General features: G+C 36.1%; 1 protein-coding gene across 1 annotated transcript in view; it reads right to left on the bottom strand.

Moving 5' to 3' along the window:
- Positions 1 to 499: 499 nt before the first annotated feature.
- Positions 500 to 20,154, bottom strand: part of INKA2 (inka box actin regulator 2) — a 42,228-nt gene continuing 22,573 nt past the window's right edge. Inside the window, exon 2 of the mRNA XM_053706635.1 lies at positions 500 to 5,620. Within this exon, the coding sequence (XP_053562610.1) occupies positions 4,625 to 5,620 (996 nt within the window). The 3' untranslated portion in view covers positions 500 to 4,624. The remainder of the gene's footprint in view (positions 5,621 to 20,154) is intronic.

Genomic DNA, 20,154 nt, shown 5'->3' with positions numbered 1-20,154 from the left:
TTTGTTCTTTTGCTATCTTTCTTTGAAAAAGCAAGAATGTAAGCAAAGAAGTCAGCCCATTTTTGGTTCAGCACCTGGGTAACACTTTCTGATTGGTGTCTAAATGTAGCCACCAATCAGCAAGCGCTACACAGGTGCTGAACCATAAATGGGCTGGCTCCTAAGCATACATTCAAATAAAGATAGCAAGCGAACAAAGAATAATTGATAGTAGGAGTAAATTAGAAAGTTGCTTAAAATTGCATGCTCTATCTGAATCATGAAAGTTTAATTTTGACTAGACTATCCCTTTAATCAGACACAGTTATATGAACAAATAATATACTCAGTCATGTGTCAAAACTTTGAAAAACACTAATATTGTGTTGTTCAGAAAAAAATCATTACAGTTTGTAAATACATTTTCAGAAATGAGACTTAAATGCTGAAGCAAAAAATATTTGTTACTTTTGAGGAAATGCACCATAAACTGTCATGTAAATGACATCTCAGAGGCAAATTTAAATGATGGCTATGTACATGAGAAAGAACTTTAATTACTACAAGAAAAGGGTTACACAGATTTATTTCATACATATTTCCAGCCTTCTTACCAAGACAAGCAAATCACTGTCGCACTAGCAAAACACAAACAAGTTACATCAACACAATTGATATTTACATTACATTATAAATTGCTCAGCTTGCATTCAAGTTTTCAAACACTCGTTTAAAAAATTAATAAGTTAAAAATGAAGGTTTATTTTATGAGGCTAATTAATCAAAATAAAAAATGGCTCCATAAATGAAACAGTATTAAAGCAAAAAAATGCTGACTTCCTTTACTTTTAGAATAGCTAATTTAGTTATTCATTTTTTTGTTTAATTTTTATTTAAATGCAAATTCTGCTAACGAATTTAACACATTGTCAAATCCCTGCACTCGTCAAGCCACTTTACTGCTCCAGATAAGAAATTAAAGGGATACTAAAGTAAAAATTACACTTTCATGTCTCAGATAGATTGAACAATTTTAAACAACTTCCCAGTTCACTTCCATTATCTTAAATGTGCACAATATTTTTATTTGCACACTTTCTGAGGCATCAGGTCCCACTGAGCATTTGCAACATTCACAGGATATACCTATATGCATTCTGTGATGTGCTGATGGCTGTCACATGATGCCGTGGGAGGAAAAATAAAACTAATTTAAAAAAATTGTCAGAAATTTACTACTCATTTAAAATGCACTTTTGCATTGTCTTTTTTACGCATTTACTGATTATGCTATTCTGTGTTTAGTGGTCCTTTAAATGGACATAAAAGTCAAAATTAAACTTTCATGATTGAAATATGCCCAGCCTTTTATATGCACACTTTCTGAGGTTCCCGCTACTACTGAGTTTACAGTGTCTTGCAAAACGAGCACTTAGAAATTCTTAGAGTAACTACTGTGTTTAGTGAGATCAGGGAGCTACCATTATAAAACTTTAGCTCTACTGTCACATGATTCTTGCAGCAAAAATCCTCTACAAAGCATGGGAAAGAAATTGACTACAGCTGGCACTTGTGCTTGTTAATACCACTTCAAAGGGAAAGCTCCTTCTTTTGTCTTCGTGTTGAGACCTCAGCCCCTTGTGGGGCTGTGATAAGAAGTAATGGACCCTGTATAAATAAAGTAAAAAAAAAAAAAGGTAAAATGATCTTAAAATTATGAATAATACATATTGTGATTATTTCTATTAAGTATAACCAACTGCTTAGTGCTTTTTTGTTACAGCAGTGAAACAGACTGTTTTACAGCCCTTTAAACAGCTTTAAGCAAAAATATTTTTTGATATGTGTAAATGCTGCTTTTTTATATGTATGATTGAACAGTTTTGAGTATGTCTCTTTAAGTTAACAATAGCTAAAATAATTTTAACAGCATTACTAAAGTCTATGCCCTACCGGATACCAATCAGAAGCTGTTTCTATGGCAAAAGGTTTTTGTAAAGTTAAAGGAACATGAAACCCCAAATTTTTCTTTCATGATTTAGACAGAGCTTACAATTTTAAATAGCGTTCCTATTTACTTATATTATCAACTTTGCTTCATTCTCTTGGTATCCATTGTTAAATGAGCAGCAATGCTTTGCTGGGAGCTAGATAACCACACTGAGTGTGCCAATCATCATCATCTAGCTCCTAGTAGTGCATTGCGGCTCCTAATCCTAAATATGCATGTTTTTCAACAAAGGATACAAAAAGAACAAATAAAATTAGATAAAATCAAATTGGAAAGTTGTTTAAAATGGCAAACTCTGGCAGAATAATGAAAGTTTACTTTTGACATTACTGTTTATTTTCTTTAGTTTTCTTAACATAATAATGGTGCTAAATAAAGTATTATAGTGCAACTTGGAGAAAAAAATGTTTAATCAATACAGAGCCAATTTTTTTACTTTATAATCCATTCATCTGTAACCAGTACACTAATAAAGAGTTTGTTCTGCTTTACCAAACATTTCTTAATAAAATCTAAATGTAATGAGCCGAGAACTTCTTATTTCTTCAATATAGAAAATACAATTTTAAGGGGACATTGTACAGTTTTGTTATTTTTTAATAACTTTGTGCTGATTTTCAGACTCCTAACCAAGCCCCAAAGTGTCAGATGTGTACTAATGTCTACAGACTCCTGCTGTTTATTTTATGTCTTTTCATATGCAGGGAAGGGGGAAGTGTCTGCTCTTCCTGTTTTGCCAGCCTCTTTCAATGGGTGTCCCAGCCTAACCTCATCAAAGTGCTAAACAAGGAGCTTCTAAGTAAGTTTTTAAAAGGTTTTATACTGGATTTTTATATCAGTATCTGGGCATATTATTCTTTATAGTAGTGTCTATTACATGCAGTTATATGAAAATTGGTGCATACTGTCCCTTTAAGTTTGCATGTAGTAGATATATTTTTTTCCACTAAAAAGTCACAGAACAAAAATATTTCAAAAATCAAAATCACTTTTTGGTAAATAAAAATAACTCTCTATTAGTATACAGCTGAGAATTGAAGCCTTGCATAAATCATGGTGGTATTATTTATTTGAGACATTTTTTGTGACATATAACATTGTGCTAAAAAACTATTTTGTTATCATAGGGTGCCCTTATATTTATATGAAAGTCAGTACTGTATAGTTATGTATGTCATGATAATTAATGGCACTTTTTTTTTATTTATTTCTGAAATGTATAGAACACTGTACTAAAAAAGAGCTAGTCAGATTTGTATGCATTATAGCTTAAACCAAATATGGCTTTGACATCTGTGTGTAACAGGCAGTAATGTAGAAAAACTGAGATAAATAATTACTTAAATTGATGGGTGCTTCTAATTATGTGCCCTGATTTCCTTTATCACAACCATTATCCAAAACAATGTGTTGTGACAGTAATTATTCAGAAGAATACTAGAGTTCTCATAAGAATACCCTGAATACTCACTTATTAGCATCTATCCCATTAACCCCTTGGTTGCTAAACAGACCTGTAACACTTTATTTAGCAGGGCTTTGCTGGGTCCTGGAAGACAAGAGGTTAAAATGTCAACTTACTAAGCTGATTCCTAGCAATCCATTGTCCAGTTTATCAATATTACATAATGAAATTCTGAAAAGGGCTGAGAAAAGCATTTACTATATAAGATGCAGAAGAACAGATTTCTCAAATTGCTGTTTGTGATAATGATTATTCGAGGCTACATGCATAAACATTACCACTGGGGATTCCAAGTGCTTTTAAGTTATGAGGTTACAACAATACAGTGCAAATAGAATCTGTCTATTCCATTAAAAATGTCTGTGTGTGTGTGTTGTGCTATAATAAAAGCTTTTTTGTATATTTTATGGAGGTGGTGAATATTTAGATACTGACAATTAATTAGAATTGTAGCAAGATACAAAGCGCTTTTTATACTCAGCTTCAACATTTGCCTTTTTACCCAGCAGTTTAAAACATTGTGTAATAGGCATTACCCATTGCTGAGATCAAACAGTTATTTTTGGAACTATAAATCTTTACATAAAGGGATTTGAGCAAATAATTGGATTGACTAGTTTGTTGAGTAACGGGTATTATTACAGAAGACTTTTCTTTCACTTTCAGATTTAGGTATCAAAAAATCCAGGTGACTTTCTTTCTCTTTTTGATTGTCCATTTATTTTCCTGATGAAGATGATAATATTAATTTTTCTTTTAATAATGAAAAACAGATAACGGTGGAGTTGTTTTACTACTATTGATAGAACACACTGCAAGTGATCTTCTTAGTCCATAGTTTGTAGTGTAGTTTCCAGAACTTTGCTAATACAAAGTGTAAACAGTACATATATATTTTTAATCCAAATATCTATACCAAACGCTGAGTACCTGCTCAGTGCATTTTATTCCCAGATATTTTTTCATAATCATTTATACTTGAACAAAAATATTAAAATCATTCTTCTTTTAGTGAAAATACACCAACAATATATTAAAATAATAATAAAAAAGTTTTTTTTATTCCAACAGTATTCAGCTCCGCTGTAATCTGTTATAGTTTGATTATATTTGCAATGCCACTCTTGTTACAAATATCTTGGCATCACAAAAATAAAGATGTAAGTTGTTTAAACCCAGACAGCTGAGTTCATATCAAATCCAATGTGTACATGGTCTTCGGGAGTTTGCAGTTGTTTGCTGCACATTCGAGGAGTTCCTTCTTTTTTGCTTCTTTTTTCCACTCTTCCAGATGAACCTTTTATGTCTGCTTGGGAAGAGAAGTAAAATACACCCTTTTGTCTGCTTGACTTTTTAGATCTCTTGGGGATTGGAACTGCTTGCTCATTAGCCTGTAGCCAGCCAGGTTTTTCTTTCAGTAGTTTATCCCTGTCTGGCCTCACGCTCCTTAAGAATTTCTTAAAAAAGTTGGCTGTCAGGGAGATCTTTTTGTAGATTTCCTGGGATCTACTGACGTTCAAAATGCTGTTGTTTTGTTCACCTTTTTTTTCCAACTCTGGTAAATCCAACCAGTTTCCCACAAGGTCTGCAAAGATGTTGTCCCCCAGGACAAGAGGCTGTCTATTTCGGCTCTGTGACATAAGGGAAGAAGTCCAGTCTTTAGCCTCAGCAGACACAGTCGCATCTATACTTGATTCTTGGTCAGGAAGAACATTTGAAGCATCCATAGCTGTGATCTGTGAAGTATTAGCATGCCAAGTCTCCCCTGCAGCTAAAACTGAAGAGGAGAATGGACGCCTGATTTCAGTTTCCTTCGTTTGTGGAGACAATACCTGATAACCTTGTTTTGTGCCAGTTACAGGGGCACAGTTGATAGAGTTTGCAGTCCGTGACCGTTGGCGAGAAACCAAGTAGCTGTTGTCTAGACCGCTCCCACCAGCCCTTGGCTTTTCAGACTGTTGCCTGGAATGGTGCCTGATCTCAGAAGGCTTGCGTTTATTTCGGCAGAAGAAATTCTGTTCTGTGTTGTAAACTGGGTTCCGTTCCTCTGAAATATCCAGCTGCTCTAAAGCAGATTGAACCTGGAGAAGTTTCAGCTCCTGCAGTGCCCCCATCATACTGTTCATCTGCTCTTGCAAGTCTTCTCCAACTTCTTTCATGGACAACTGCAGAAGGGGACAGAAAAGCTCTGGTTACAATTTAACACAGGGCAAGCATGATATGCAGTTAAAAATACACTAGATTCCATATAAGTTAAACAATTAAAGATGAGTACAATTGCTGCTAATATAGAAATAGGAAGATAATTACAGCAGTATAGGAAATACACACACACACAAATATATATATATATATATATATATATATATATATGTATTCCACCAAATGTGATTTAGAATAAATCTTCATGTGTATGTATTTAAAGGAGGGACAGTCTTCGCCAGAATTTGTATTGTTTTAAAAGATAGATAATCCCTTTATTACCCATTCCCTAGTTTTGCATAACCAACAGTTATATTAATACACTTTTTACCTCTGTGATTACCATGTATCTAAGCCTCTGCAAACTGCCCCCTTATTTCAGTTCTTTTGACAGACTTGCATTTTAGCCAATCAGTGCTCACTCCTAGGTAGTCCACGTGCATGAGCACAATGTTATCTATATGACACACATAAACTAACACCCTCTAGTGGTGAAAAACTGTCAAAATGCATTCAAATAAAAGGCAGTCTTCAAGGTCTAAGAAATTAGAATATGAACCTCCTAGGTTTAGCTTTCAACTAAGAATACCAAGAGTACAAAGCAAAATTGGTGAGAAAAGTCATTTGGTTTAAAATGACATGCTCTATCTGAATCATGAAAGCGTATTTTGGACTAGACTGTCCCTTTAAATAAAATTTGAAATACTATATTTATTCCAAATAATCAACAGTAAATTCAATTTGAAAATTTGTGGACAAATAAAAATTGTCTACATTTTATGAAAACGTGTGATACAGTATTTTTTTTTTAACAGATACGTTATTATTTTTGTTATTTAGCCTCTTTTATCTATTTTGATTACATTTATACTATCTTCTGAAAAATATCTCACTCATTCCTGTATTATTTTAGCAAGACTCTTTATTAATAAATGAGTGGCCTCTACACAGTTCAGTGAGTAGTCTCTAAAATACAAACTGGACAACATTAATTTATTGGACAGACCTTTTCATTCTAGGCAACTGTTTGATAATATATTCTTATAAGAAGAACTGCATATATTCTACTAATATTCATACATTCATATATTCTACTAGGTAAAATATGAGTAAAAAGACTGAAATAGCCTCATAAACTGTATTTTTATATATTTCAGTCCTGCCTTTGAATATAAGATTTTAGCTCTCTTAGATTGATGTCAGTGTTTGTAATAGCATGTATCATGGCCTCTTTTTCTCAGAAAGTCACTGCCAGAAGCTAGGAGGGAGATATATCAGTGGTATTTAAAGGGACAATTTTCATTTAACTGCGTGTAATAGAGACTAATAAAAAGCACAGATAGTGATAAAAAAATCCTGTATAAAACCTTTTAAAATTTAACTTTGAAGCTCTCAATTTAGCACTGTTGATGTGGTTAGGCTGGGACACCCACTGAAAGGGGCTCAGAGAAGACCCTACCCCTACATATGAAAAGACCCATAAGACGCATTATACAAACAGAAGCAATCTGAAGTCTGTATACATCAGTATACATCTAAAACTTTGGGGCTTGGTTAGTATTCTGAAAATCAGCACAATGTTATTTAAATATAAGTAAAACTATACATTTTTACAAAAACACTCCCAGGTGGGCTTTATAAATGGATCATCTACAAGACATTTATGCAAAGAAAAATCTAGTGTATAATGTCCATTTAAAGACATATTTTAATGTAAAAGACCTAAGGTCATGATTTACAAGTCATATTTTGCCTATTATTTGAAGAAAACAAAACAGTTTTGTTTGATATTTCCCAGCTTGAACTGACTCCCCTTTCATTCCCACAGAGGTAAATCAGCTTTTCAGCCATTTCACAAAGTCCCTACTAATGCACAGTAAGTGTAGATGACCTCATGCACAAGGCTATGGCCAGCATTTACTGCAAACGTTTGGGAACAGAACCTCATGCATGCACTTATGTATAAGGAGCTTTCATCTATAGGGAAAGCAAACTGAAAAAGATTTAGCTTTAATGTTATAACTTATGCTGAGTCTATTTGCTTAATATCCAACACTAACATTTCTCATTAATTCACTGGAGGGCAAGATGTGGCCAAGGGTCCACATGCAATCTATTGAGGCTTTTCCTGTGACCCAACCCTTACTTTTCATAGGAACCCAAACGATTATTTTTTTAACCTACAAAAAACACATTTTCTACATCATCCCACAAAGCACTTGCACTCCAACTTCACTCCCCCTCATAATCTACCCTCTACCATAGACAAAGTGGATTCAAGGCACATTGACTGTACAGTAACAGCATTTTGAGCACTTGCAGAACTCATAGGCAACACTTCACTTTGGGGTTCTTCAATTCCTCAAAGCCCAATAACAGGTCCGATTTACAGAATTACCATTGACGGCAAAAAGGTAAAACACAACTAATGAACAGTGGATTCAAATTATACTTGAATTTATCAATGTCTTCAAAAACACCTTAGTGAACTAAGTTCAATAATTGTAGAGCGGAAGACAACATTGTAAAAGCCTCATTCAATGACATATCTTTTATCTTGCCCTCCCAAAATTCACATTAGCAAAAATTAATGACAATGTACTTATTAAATCTTATAGACTAATTTGAAACCTGTACACATTTAAGAAGGTGGCACTAAGCAATAGACTTGTGCACGATCGAAAAATTCGGTTTGCTTCATTTCGTTTCCATTCGGGCCATAAAAGAAATTTGGTTCGAGACATTCGTAATAATAATTTAGTGTGTGTCGGTAATTCGGTTTCGGGATTTATTTGTGTTATTCCGAATTTTGAAATTCGGATACATTCAAAACCGTTCTCGAATAATTATTAATGTCGGACCGAATCTTTATTACGGACCGAATCTTTATTTTACAGACACAATCGTTATTTCTAAACCTATTGACGCCTAAACCACCACCTCCCGCATCGCCGACACTAACTAAATAACAAAATTAATTTATTAACCACGAAACTGCCATTCCCCGACATCGCCGACATTAACTAAAACTGTTAACCCCTAAACCGCACCCCCACACATCGCCAACTCTACCCCTAAAGTGCTGTTCCCAAACATCGCCAACACTAACTAAATCTATTAACCCCTAAACCGCAGTTCCCCGACATCGCCGACACTAACTAAACCTATAAACCCCTAAATTTGTTTCGAATCAGCCAATAGAATTAGAGCTGCTTAAATCCTATTGGCTGATTTGAACAGCCAATAGGATTTTAGCAGCCCTAATTCATATTGACTTATTCAAATTTTTCAGTCAATAGGAATGCAATGGTACCCCCAGTATAAAAGGGGTACCTTGCATTTCAATCCTCAGTGTGCGGCGGAAGATCACATGAAGAGGACCTCCACGTTGGATTGATGGACCTTCCCCTGGACCTCCTCCCGAATTTCGGCCTGGACCTCAGCCTCCGGGCATCGACGCCCCACCTCTACGATGGATGAAGACGGAGCCGTCTGGATGAAGATGGAGCCGCCGGGATAAAGATCATTCAATCGGGACTTCAACAACTGTGAGTACCTAAAGAGGGGTTAGTGTTAGGTTTTTTTTAAGGTTTTTTGGCGTGGGTTTTTTTTTTAGATTAGGATGGGCACTCTTAAAAGAGCTGAATGCCCTTTTAAGGACAGTAAAAGAGCTGAATGCATTTTTTCAGGGCAATGCCCATACAAATGCCCTTTTCAGAGCAATGGGTAGATTAGGTTTTTTAGATAGTTTTTTTTATTTTGTGGGTTTGGGAGGTGGGGGTTTATAATGTTAGTGGGTCTTTGTATTTATTTCTGAGCAAAAGAACTGTTTATTTTAGGGCAATGCCCTACATAAGGCCCTTTTAAGGGCTATTGGTAGTTTATTATAGATTAGGTTTTTTATTTTGGGGTGTTTTTATTTTTAAATGGGTATTAGAATAGGAATAATTTTTATTATTTTTGATAATTCGTTTGTTATTTTATGTAATGTTTTTTTTTTTTCGTTTTGGGGTGGGGTTTTTTTAAGATTAGGGTGGGTGCTCTTAAAAGAACCTTTTAAGGGCAGTAAAAGAGCTGAATGCCATTTTAAGGGCAATGCCCATACAAATGCCCTTTTCAGGGCAATGGGTAGATTAGGTTTAACTTTACTTTTATTTTGTGGGTTTGGGGGGTGGGGGTTTGTAATGTTAGTGGGTCTTTGTGTTTTTCTATTTTAGCAAAAGAGCTGTTAACTTTAGGGTGATGCCCTACAAAAGGCCTTTTTAAGGGCCAACAAAAGGCCCTTTTAAGGGCCCTTGCTAGTTTATTATAGATAAGGGATTTTTTTATTTTGGGGTTGGTTTTTTAAAAAAAATAAAATAAAAAAAGGGGTATTAGAATAGGAATCATTTTTGTTTGGATCATTTCATTTATTTTTTGTAATAGTAGTTTTTTTATTTTTTGTAATTTTAGTGTTTTTTATTTTTTGTAATGGTAGTTTTTTTTATTTTATTTTTTTATTTTAATGGTAGGTTTTAGTGTAAGGCAGCTTAGGTTTTATTTTTATTTCACAGGTAAGTTTGTATTTGTTTTAACTAGGTAGTTAGTAAATAGTTAATGACTATTTTATACTAACTAGTCTACCTAGTTAAAATAAATAACTTACCTGTGAAATAAAAATAAAATCTAAGCTAGCTATAATATAACTATTAGTTATATTGTAGCTAGCTTAAGTTTTATTTCACAGGTAAGTTACTTTGTATTTAGATTTAAATATATATTATTTAGTAAATAATTGTAACTTTAATTTAGTTATATGTTAATTATGTTAAAGTTAGGGGGTGTTAGGTTTAAAGTTAGGGGATGTTAGGTTTAGGGGTTAATATAGGTAAGTTACTTTGTATTTAGATTTAAATAGGTATTATTTGTTAATAATTTTAATTTAGTTATATTTTAATTATGTTAAAGTTAGGGGTGTTAGGTTTAGGGTTAGGTTTAAAGTTAGTGGGTGTTAGGTTTAGGGGATAATATAGTTTCATTTAGGTTGTTGCGATGTGGGGGCTAGCGGTTTAGGGGTTAAAAGGTTTAGTTAGTGTTGACAATGTTTTGGAATGGCGGGGGCGCGCGGCTTAGGGGTTAATAGGTTTAGTTAGCGTTGGCGATGGGGGGGTGCAGTTTAGGGGTTAATTGCTTTATTTAGTGGAGACGATGTGGGGGGTTGCGGTTTAGCGGTAAAGGTTTAGCTCGTGTCGGTGATGTTTCAGAACGGCGGTTTAGGGGTTAGTAGATTTAGTTATTGTTGGCGGTGTCAGGGGTTCCAGTTTAGGGGTCAATAGGTTTAGTTCGTGTCGGCAATGTGAGGGGGTGCGGTTTAGGGGTTAATAGTTTTAGTTCATGTCAGTGATGTTTTGGAACGGCGGTTTAGGGGTTAATAGGTTTAGTTAGTGTTGGTGATGTGGGGGGTGCGGTTTAGGGGTTAATAGGTTTAGTTTGTTTTGGCGATGTGGGGGTGCAGTTTAGGGGTTAATAGGTTTAGTTTGTGTCGGCGATGTGGGGGGGTGCAGTTTAGGGGTTAATAGTTTTAGTTCATGTCAGCGATGTTTTGGAATGGCGGTTTAGGGGTTAATAGGTTTAGTTAGTGTTGGTGATGTGGTGGGTGCAGTTTAGGGGTTAAAAGGTTTAGTTTGTGTCGGCGATGTGGGGGGTGCGGTCTATGAGTTAATAGGTCTAGTTCATGTCGGCGATGTTTCGGGACGGCGGTTTAGGGGTTAATACCTTTATTATAGACTTAGAGTTAGTGTCGGGGAACTGCGATTTAGGAAGGAACAATGAAAAATTTTGACTATGAATAATGGATCCGAAAATTTGGAAACATATTTATTCATTTTCGGAATTTTTCAGGATGTACCGATTTGGAAATTCGGATGAATCCGAATCGCTGAAACGGCCAAAATTCAGCCGAATTCCAAATTTGTCCGAAACAAAATGCACATGTCTACTAAGCAATGGTGGTTATTGGCTAGTGCTGGGGGGCTGCACTGAGAGCCCTTAACAATTACTGCTGCAACCCCAATTCTCAAATCAATTTGTAAGTCCTGTGATCTACTTATGATAAGAGTTAAAGGGATATGAAAGCCAAACATTTTCTTCTGTGATTCAGACAGAGCATACCATTTATATAAGGTTTCTAGTTTACTTCTATTATCAAATTTGATTTGTTTCCATGGTATTCTTTGTTGAAGGGATACCTAGGTATGTTTCTGAAGCTCTACATGGCAGAAAATAGTTGTTCTGCCATCTAATGCTCTTGCAAATGGCTAACATTCTTGCAAAACTTCTGCTCTATAGTGCTTCAGACATGTGCACGCTCCTACGCTTTTATGTCTGCTTTTTAACAAAAGATACAAAGAGAATGAAGAACATGTGATAATAGAAGTAAATGACAGAGTTATTTAAAACTTCATGCTCTATCTGAATTATGAAATCATTTTTTTGTGTGTTTCCTGTCTATTTAAAACAAGTAGTAAAAAATGAGGACCTAAAGGAGAATATTTGCTTGAACGTCTTCTTGTCCCTTACAGTTGACCATACTTCCCCTTTAGAGAAGGACACTTACAATAGTACATTCTACAGGGCAGCTAACTTTAAAAGGAAACAGGGTCATCTTACCTTTAATAAACATAATTGCTGTTTTGTATTTCAGGAAATATAAATCTTTTAAAAGTATTAATCCCTTCCTTTCTCCTTTACAAGTCCTCTCCTTCCCATTTGTGACCCTGTATTAGGTTACCAGCCCGTGCTGAGGAGAGTTATGATCCTTCCTCCCTGACAGCTGCCTGCGGTTTCACTCTTCTGCTTGGCCAGCGCAGTGAGTGACTTTGGATTCCCGTGAAGAATTTCTACGTTCCAGTCTAGCCCCCCCACTGAAATTCTTCAATCACACGCAAAGGCAAAACTGAATCAACCTTTATTTTGCTATGCTGATTTATATGGTTTTAAAGAGGCATGAAACCCAATTTGTTTTCATGATTCAGATAGAAAATGCAATTTTAAACAACTTTCTAATTTATTTCTATAATCACATTTTCTTCTTTCTCTAGGTATCTTTTGTTGAAAAGCAGGGATGTAAGCTCAGGAGCGTGCACGTCTGAACCACTATATAGCAGCAGTTTTGCAAGAAGGTTATGCATTTGCAAGAGCGCTAGATGGCAAAACTATTTCCTGCAATGTAGTGCTCCAGAAACCTTCCTAGGTATCTCTTTAACAAAGCCAATTTGATATCAGAAGTAAATTGGAGACTTATTTAAAAAAAATGGTATGCTCAGTCTTAATCACAAAATAAATTTGATGGGTTTTATATCCCTTTAAGATCAAGGACAAACAAGAGGGTTCCATATTGTGATTGCAACAAGGCAATTTAAACATTTTTGTATTACAATTCCAAATACTCTATGCTGTACATTATTACAACGTGTGGTTCCAGCCTTAAACATATTAAGGTTGACAGTTACACCTTGCAGCTGGATCATTATTTTATATTATTGGAAGCAATAGTTATTTAATGCCTATAACTAACGTACAATACACCCCAGAGGAAATAAAAAAAAAATCAAAATTGAAATGTTTATGGGTGCATTTAAATTTTAAATAGAATAATGTGTGCAATATACTTCCAGAAATGATTCTAGAAAAAGTTATTACTGTTACCAGATATGGTATGTGTGACTAGAGCATCAGGATTCAAACACTATGGGGCCGAATGATCAAGCTCCGAAAGGAGCTTTATGCCCCTGTTTCCGTGCGAGCCTTCAGGGTCAGCAGAAACAGTAGTTATGAAGCAGGGCTGCTCCATAACTTGTCCGCTGCCTCTGAGGCTGCAGTCTTCAATCCGCCAGATCCTATACGATCGGGCTGATTACACCCCCTGCTAGTGGCCGATTCACCAGAACTGCTTGTGCAATGATAAATGCCGACAGTTTATGCTGTCGGCATTTATCGATGTACGTCGGACATGATACGCTACATGGTGGTGTGTATTGCGTCAATGAAGACTAATGTGTCATACAAGCCACCGCTGACTCCTAAGAAGGCGTGGTGTTTAAATGTTGGCTCAGAGCCGATGAAAAACAGTAATAACTTTTAGTAAAGGCATTTTTGCTAATGGAAGTATATTGCAAAATGTTTCTATTCAAAACTGAAATGCAATCATACACAGTTAATTGTTGGCCTTCCTGTCCCTTTAACAGAATATGCATTACTGTCACTATAATGTCAGTTAAATGTGAGCAAGATAGAGTATAGTCATTGCTTCCTGTAATCTAATGTGTATGGGAAGCCATATTAGCAACCTATACATGTAATACTGAAACATTAATAGAAATTACCTCTGTGTTAGAATTACCATTGACGGCAAAAAGGTAAAACACAACTAATGAACAGTGGATTCAAATTATACTTGAATTTATCAATGTCTTCAAAAACACCTTAGTGAACTAAGTTCAATAAATGTGGAGTGGAAGAGAACATTTTAAAATGTCCGCTGACCTACCTGTATATATATATATGTGCTGCATCCAGGTGGATTCCAAAAAAGGCAGAGTGGTGAAAGAATCCATCCAGGTGGATTTTTTCACCACTCCTTTTGCTCTCTCTCCCCTCTCTTTTGCTCTCTCTCCCCCCTCTTTTGCTCTTTCTCCCCCCTCTTTTGCTCTCTCTCCCTCATCTCTTATGCTCTCTCTCCCCCCCTCTCTTTTGCTTTCTCCCCCTCTCTTTTGCTTTCTCCCCCTCTCTTTTGCTCTCTCTCCCCCCTCTCTTTTGCTCTCTCTCCCACCTCTTTTTGCTCTCTCTCTCCCCTCTCTTTTGCTCTCTCTATCCACCTCTCTTTTGCGCGCTCTCTCCCCCTCTCTTTTGCTCTCTCTCCCCCTCTCTTTTGCTCTCTCTCCCCCTCTCTTTTGCTCTCCCTCTCCCCCTCTCTTTTGCTCTCCCCCCTCTTTTTTCTCTCCCCCCTCTAATTTGCTCTCTCTCTCCCCTCTCTTTTGCTCTCTCTCTCCCCTCTCGTTTGCTCTCTCCCCTTTCTTTTGCTCTCTCTCTCCTCTCTCTCCCCTCTCTTTTGCTCTCTCTCCCCCCTCTCTTTTGCTCTCCCTCCTCTCTCTTTGCTCTTCCTCCACTCTCTTTTGCGCTCCCTCTCCCCCTCTCTTTTGCTCTCTCTCTCCCCTCTCTTTTGCTCTCTCCCCTCTCTTTTGCTCTTTCCCCTTTATTTTGCTCTCTCTCTCCCCTCACTTTTGCTCTCTCTCTCTTTTGCTCTCTCAACCACTGTCCTTTTTTTTAGGGCACTCCCACTCCCTCTCCTTCCCTATTGCGCCGCCCGCCAACACCTCCCGCCGGCATCAGCAGAAGATTGTTACAGACGGTGACACACACACGCGCTCCGGCTCCATATATACGGCAGAAGCCTGAAGCCTGAAGCATGGGAACTTTTAATTTTTTACCTACAAAAAACACATATTTTCGGCATCATCCCACAAAGCACTTGCACTCCAACTTCACTCTCCCTTCCCCTATTAATCTACCCTCTACCATAGACAAAGTGGATTCAAGGCACATTTACTGTACAGCATTTGGAGGGCTTGCAGACCTCATAGGCAACACTTCACTTTGGGGTTCTTCAATTCCTCAAAGCCCAATAACAGGTCCGATTTATAGGGATCAAATGGGTAGAGGGCCCTGCCTAGAGTCACACTGTTGTAGTCAGATCTTGTGAAGGTGATCTGCAAACAATTGGGCTTTTAGGCTTACATTCTAAGGGGGTTTGTGGCAGATAGCAATGGAGGAGAGGAACTGGTAATAGGAAAGGTTAGTGTAGGTTGTATGCAACCCTGCATAGAAGAGTCTTTAGGGAGCTTTGTATGTCAGAGTCAGAATTTTGTGTTTAATCCTGTAGACAAGAGGAAGTCAGTGAAGGGATTATCAAATGCACTCCATTCTCTTGGTATCCTTTGTCCGAGTTCAGCTCTTTGGTCCTCCCTTTAGAGTTTAAAACAATCTGATCCTTCACATTGCTGCCAGCAACTTTCTGGGTATGGTGTCCCTTTACTGACATAAAACCAGTAAAGGACCACCATACCCTGGAAGTTGCAGGACAGCAGTGTGAAGGAGCACAAATGTGCTTGGAACTTTGAGAGGTGGACCACGCAGCTGAACTAGCACCAGGACACTGTTGTCGGATTAAGTCATTTTTGTATTGTATAGATTTTACATGCATAGAAGTAAATTTGAAACTTTGAAATTGAATGCTGTATCATGAAAGAAAAAAAATAAGGTTTTGTGTCACTTTAAAGAGGAAGTGGTGATAACTACTGGCTGAAATACATCAGCATTTGTTGCATATGTTAAATTAAAAACATTCTAGGAATCATCATTATTAAAGTGATTGTAAAGTTCAATGAATAAGTGCACGGGATCTAAAAATAATCTTAAAAACAGGGGCACTTTCATTCATTAAACTTTACAAAAACGCTTATTTTTTAAAATACTTACCTTTGCGTTATGGTAAACATAACGCCGATCCTCCCCCCACAGCTCCTGCTTTTTTTAGTAGAACAATGACAAGTTTGGCTTTCTCCAATCGTTGTGTGCCCCCTTTGGCATCCAGCTGGTAAGGCAGGCAACGATTGGAGGAAGCCGGAGCTGTGGGCGGAGGATCAGCGTTATGTTTACCATAACGCAAAGGTAAGTATTTTAAAAAATAGGCATGTTTGTAAAATTTAATGAATGAAAGTGCCCCTGTTTTTAAGATTATTTTTACATACCAGGTACTTATTCATTAAACTTTACAATCACTTTAACGGTACGAGTTATACCGCTAGTGGTTACGGTACAGCTTTTTCACCAGTTATGCCCATTCTATCATGACTTACATGCAGGCTCACAACAAACATATCTGTGTTTAAGAAAATGCTATAAATGGCACATTTCAGCTTCTATTTGCAGCCAAGTCTGAAACTTTCTAAATATCAGATAACAAAGAGAGCAACCTCTCTGACAAGCCAGAAAGACTTCTAGGTGACAACAGCCAAAGACAGCTGCCTACTCTGCATAATAACACCAACTCCGGTCATTATCATATTACAAACCAGTATTCTAGGGCTACTTACTATATAGATTATCTAACAGAAGTTTACATTATCACCCTACCGTACAGCACCCCAAAAGCATTGTACATTAAGTACTACTTACCATACAGAAAATTCTATTTGCTGTAAAAAAAAAATCAGGAAGCCAAGACAGCATTCTTATTCCTCAACCGATCAGGTTCAAATATAAAAGATCTGGGTTCAATCGAGGAGTCTACATAGTGGCTAAACAAGCAAGGATTGTTAAACAGAGTCTTCTTTCTGAAGATGTGTAACTGCTTAGTGACACGACAATGAAAAGAAGCAACATTAAGTTAATTGGTACATCCTGTAAAATGCAGCTACACAATAATGGGATGGGTTTGACTGTCAATCACTCATACTAATAGCGGATATTAGTCCATTTTGCAGATGCTACAGCACGCATATTTTCAGCTATTCCTCTAGGGCTTTGATCGTGTACCCATCTTACCTATCCAGATGACACTAATGCGGACTGTCATTATCCCTCTCGATTAAGTAAAGCCTGAATGCTTAACCTTTTCATTTCTGAGTCAGTGCTACATCACTGTCTGCAACATATTCATCTAATTTTCTTTTGCTAATTAGCAAGAATTGTATTACCAAATATGTATATATTAGAACCTTTGTCTCCCATTGTCCATTAGAAAGGGATATCCATCAGGGTAGTGACAGCCGCTTAAATGTTTTAATGGCCATCTTAAATGCAAATTCTGTATTATAAAAAAATGTTAAGAACACTGGTATTTCTAAGTAAAGAGCAGTGATTTACATTTTTATATTTCGGGAAATTATTTGATTAATTCCAATTCATGTGACAACTCTAAGTGCATTTGACACCTAAATGACTATATTAAGATAATATAATCATGGTGAAATTAAAAGACTGTTAATTAAGAAGTATATACAGACAATATATGCATAAGATATGTCACTAAAACATTATTAAGATTGGTCGTACTTTTAATAAATGATACCATGACCAATTTGGAATCTTTCCCCCCTGATTTCTGTTTTGTGAAACACTGTCAGCAGAGGGCTGTGGCAGCGAAATAAGGAAATGGCCTGCCCTTGTCTTAGATGTGGCAAAACAATTAGAAGCAAGAGGAATCTGAAAAGCTTTGGGTAACCAAGTGGAAAAGGGTTTTAAAGTAATATTTGAATCTAATTTGAAATGGCCTGCGGTGCATTTCAAATCTGATAAAAAGCATTTTGCAATAGACTTGCTTTAGAAAAAAGAAAAAGAAAACCACAATATCATGGCACTTGGAGAATGCCTATGCATGAAACCTACTGCCATATTGTTCACGGGTCATGTGCACTTTAAAAGTTATCAATAAAGCTGTGTTGCGTTGTGAGTATTTTTTTAAAAAGTTAACAACACTAAAAATGCTTATAGAATTCATAAGCTCTTACAGACCAGTACGGCACAAACATTCACACTTCTTTTAGTTTCAACATCAATATAAAAAGCTACCCTTTTCAGGCAAAGCATATTTTAACATATTTAAACAGCTTCCTGTCATATACATGGCTGTAACGTTTTCAACTTCTAATCCTAGATTAGTAAAATGCAGTAATTTTGCTAAGCACGATATACAGTGAGGCATTTTTGTGTTGTTATGTCAGTGCTAACTTCAGAAATCAAAATGATGAGAAATACATTAGGTATTACTTATTCCCCTGACTTGCCTGTTGCATGTCAATTCAGAATGTGTGTGTGATGATAAACCCGAATCACAAATAGATCTTTGAGAACCGTAACAGTTTACATTACATTATCAATGTACAAGTTAATGTGATTGATTTCAACAGCCACCTTGGGTGTACTATACTAATATATACATTAATGAAGAAGTAGATAGTTGCCTGCAATTTTAAATAAAATTCCAGGGCCACATAACTCAGATTCAGGATTATTTGATATTATGACAAATCACTGATGTATAAACGCTTCCTTTATTGTGTTGTTCATCTGGTTGCTCTCAGCACTGGAAGGGTTATCTAGTAATGACAGCGTGTGATGTCAGTTCTCTGTATGGCAAGAAGCCAATGTTAATACCTGCTCATCAAAAGCTCAGCATGTGCTGCCCACTTCATTAGCCAGCCACCACCCTCCTGTCAAAGGGCTAAGTAGGGAGCTACATTCTGATTGGCTGAGGGGGAGACCTCAAGCCATTTGTCAACTGGTTACAACCTAGGAAACAGCAGCTTGTAATGATGCATTAACTCCGCTGCTCTTGACTTAGGCCGTGAGGCATGAACTCTTCTGTAATTAACACTGCCAAGTGTAATGATAATCACTAGAGAGACTGGACTTAATTAATCAGACGTTCCTGCAGATTAACACTCTTTATTCTAGATTTCTTAAGCAGTGCTATTTTTTTTTAATATTATGATATTTTATATGTCAGATTTATCAAAAATGGAATTTGTTCTGCATGTTGTATCATTTCGCTGTTTGCTAAATCTGTGGCATTATGTTCTTTATGTACAATTAATATATACTGTACAGGACTGGACATTTCCACTTGCCCCAGACTATTACAAAACTGGAACAAGGATTTATGTTTTTTACCCTGAATATATATATATATATATATATATATATATATATATATATATATATATTGACTAACTTTGGAACAATTTCTCCCCAATCTAATAAACAAAAAAGCAAAAAACAGACACAGTATTTGTGAATTTGTCACTTTTGTGCACAAATCTAAAATTAGCTGTAATTTGAGATGTAGTACATTCACATACTAAACCCTATATGTGCAAAAGGTTAGAAGAGCAACTTTAATCATTATGCACTAGATTAAAAGTATTACGCAATTTAGAGCTTTCACTCAAGCGTTAACACCACCAGAAGTAATCTTTTTGCTCACGTGGGTTAGCTCACGTGTACTAAGTAAAGGACCTCAGATATCATGACTAGGGATGGGCTAATGTGTTTATATTTGAATTTGAATGTTAGAACGAATGTTATTGTAGAAATTCAATTTACATAATCGAATGTTGATAAGAACGAATATTCTTAAAAATTCTATAATCGAATACTATTTACAGTTTTCGAATGTCACTTTCAATTTGAATGTTTACAATTAGATCTAATGTCCACATTTGAAATTTCAAATGTGGCCCTCGATTTAACAAATACAATTCAGAAGTTCAATAGTTCATGTGGTATGGAATTTAGTAAATTGATACATAATAGATACAAATATATCAGTTTGAATGTTTCTATTTAGAATATTGCATAATTAGAATATTACATTTAAAGAAAGCATTAGAGATACTATTAAAAATATATCAATTTGAATTTATTTAATTAGAATAATGCATAATTTGAATCGAATTAT

The sequence above is a fragment of the Bombina bombina genome, chromosome 3 (genome assembly GCF_027579735.1).
Source record: "Bombina bombina isolate aBomBom1 chromosome 3, aBomBom1.pri, whole genome shotgun sequence".
In the NCBI taxonomy this organism is placed as follows: Eukaryota; Metazoa; Chordata; class Amphibia; order Anura; family Bombinatoridae; genus Bombina; species Bombina bombina.
This window is presented reverse-complemented; position numbering and strand designations above follow the sequence as displayed.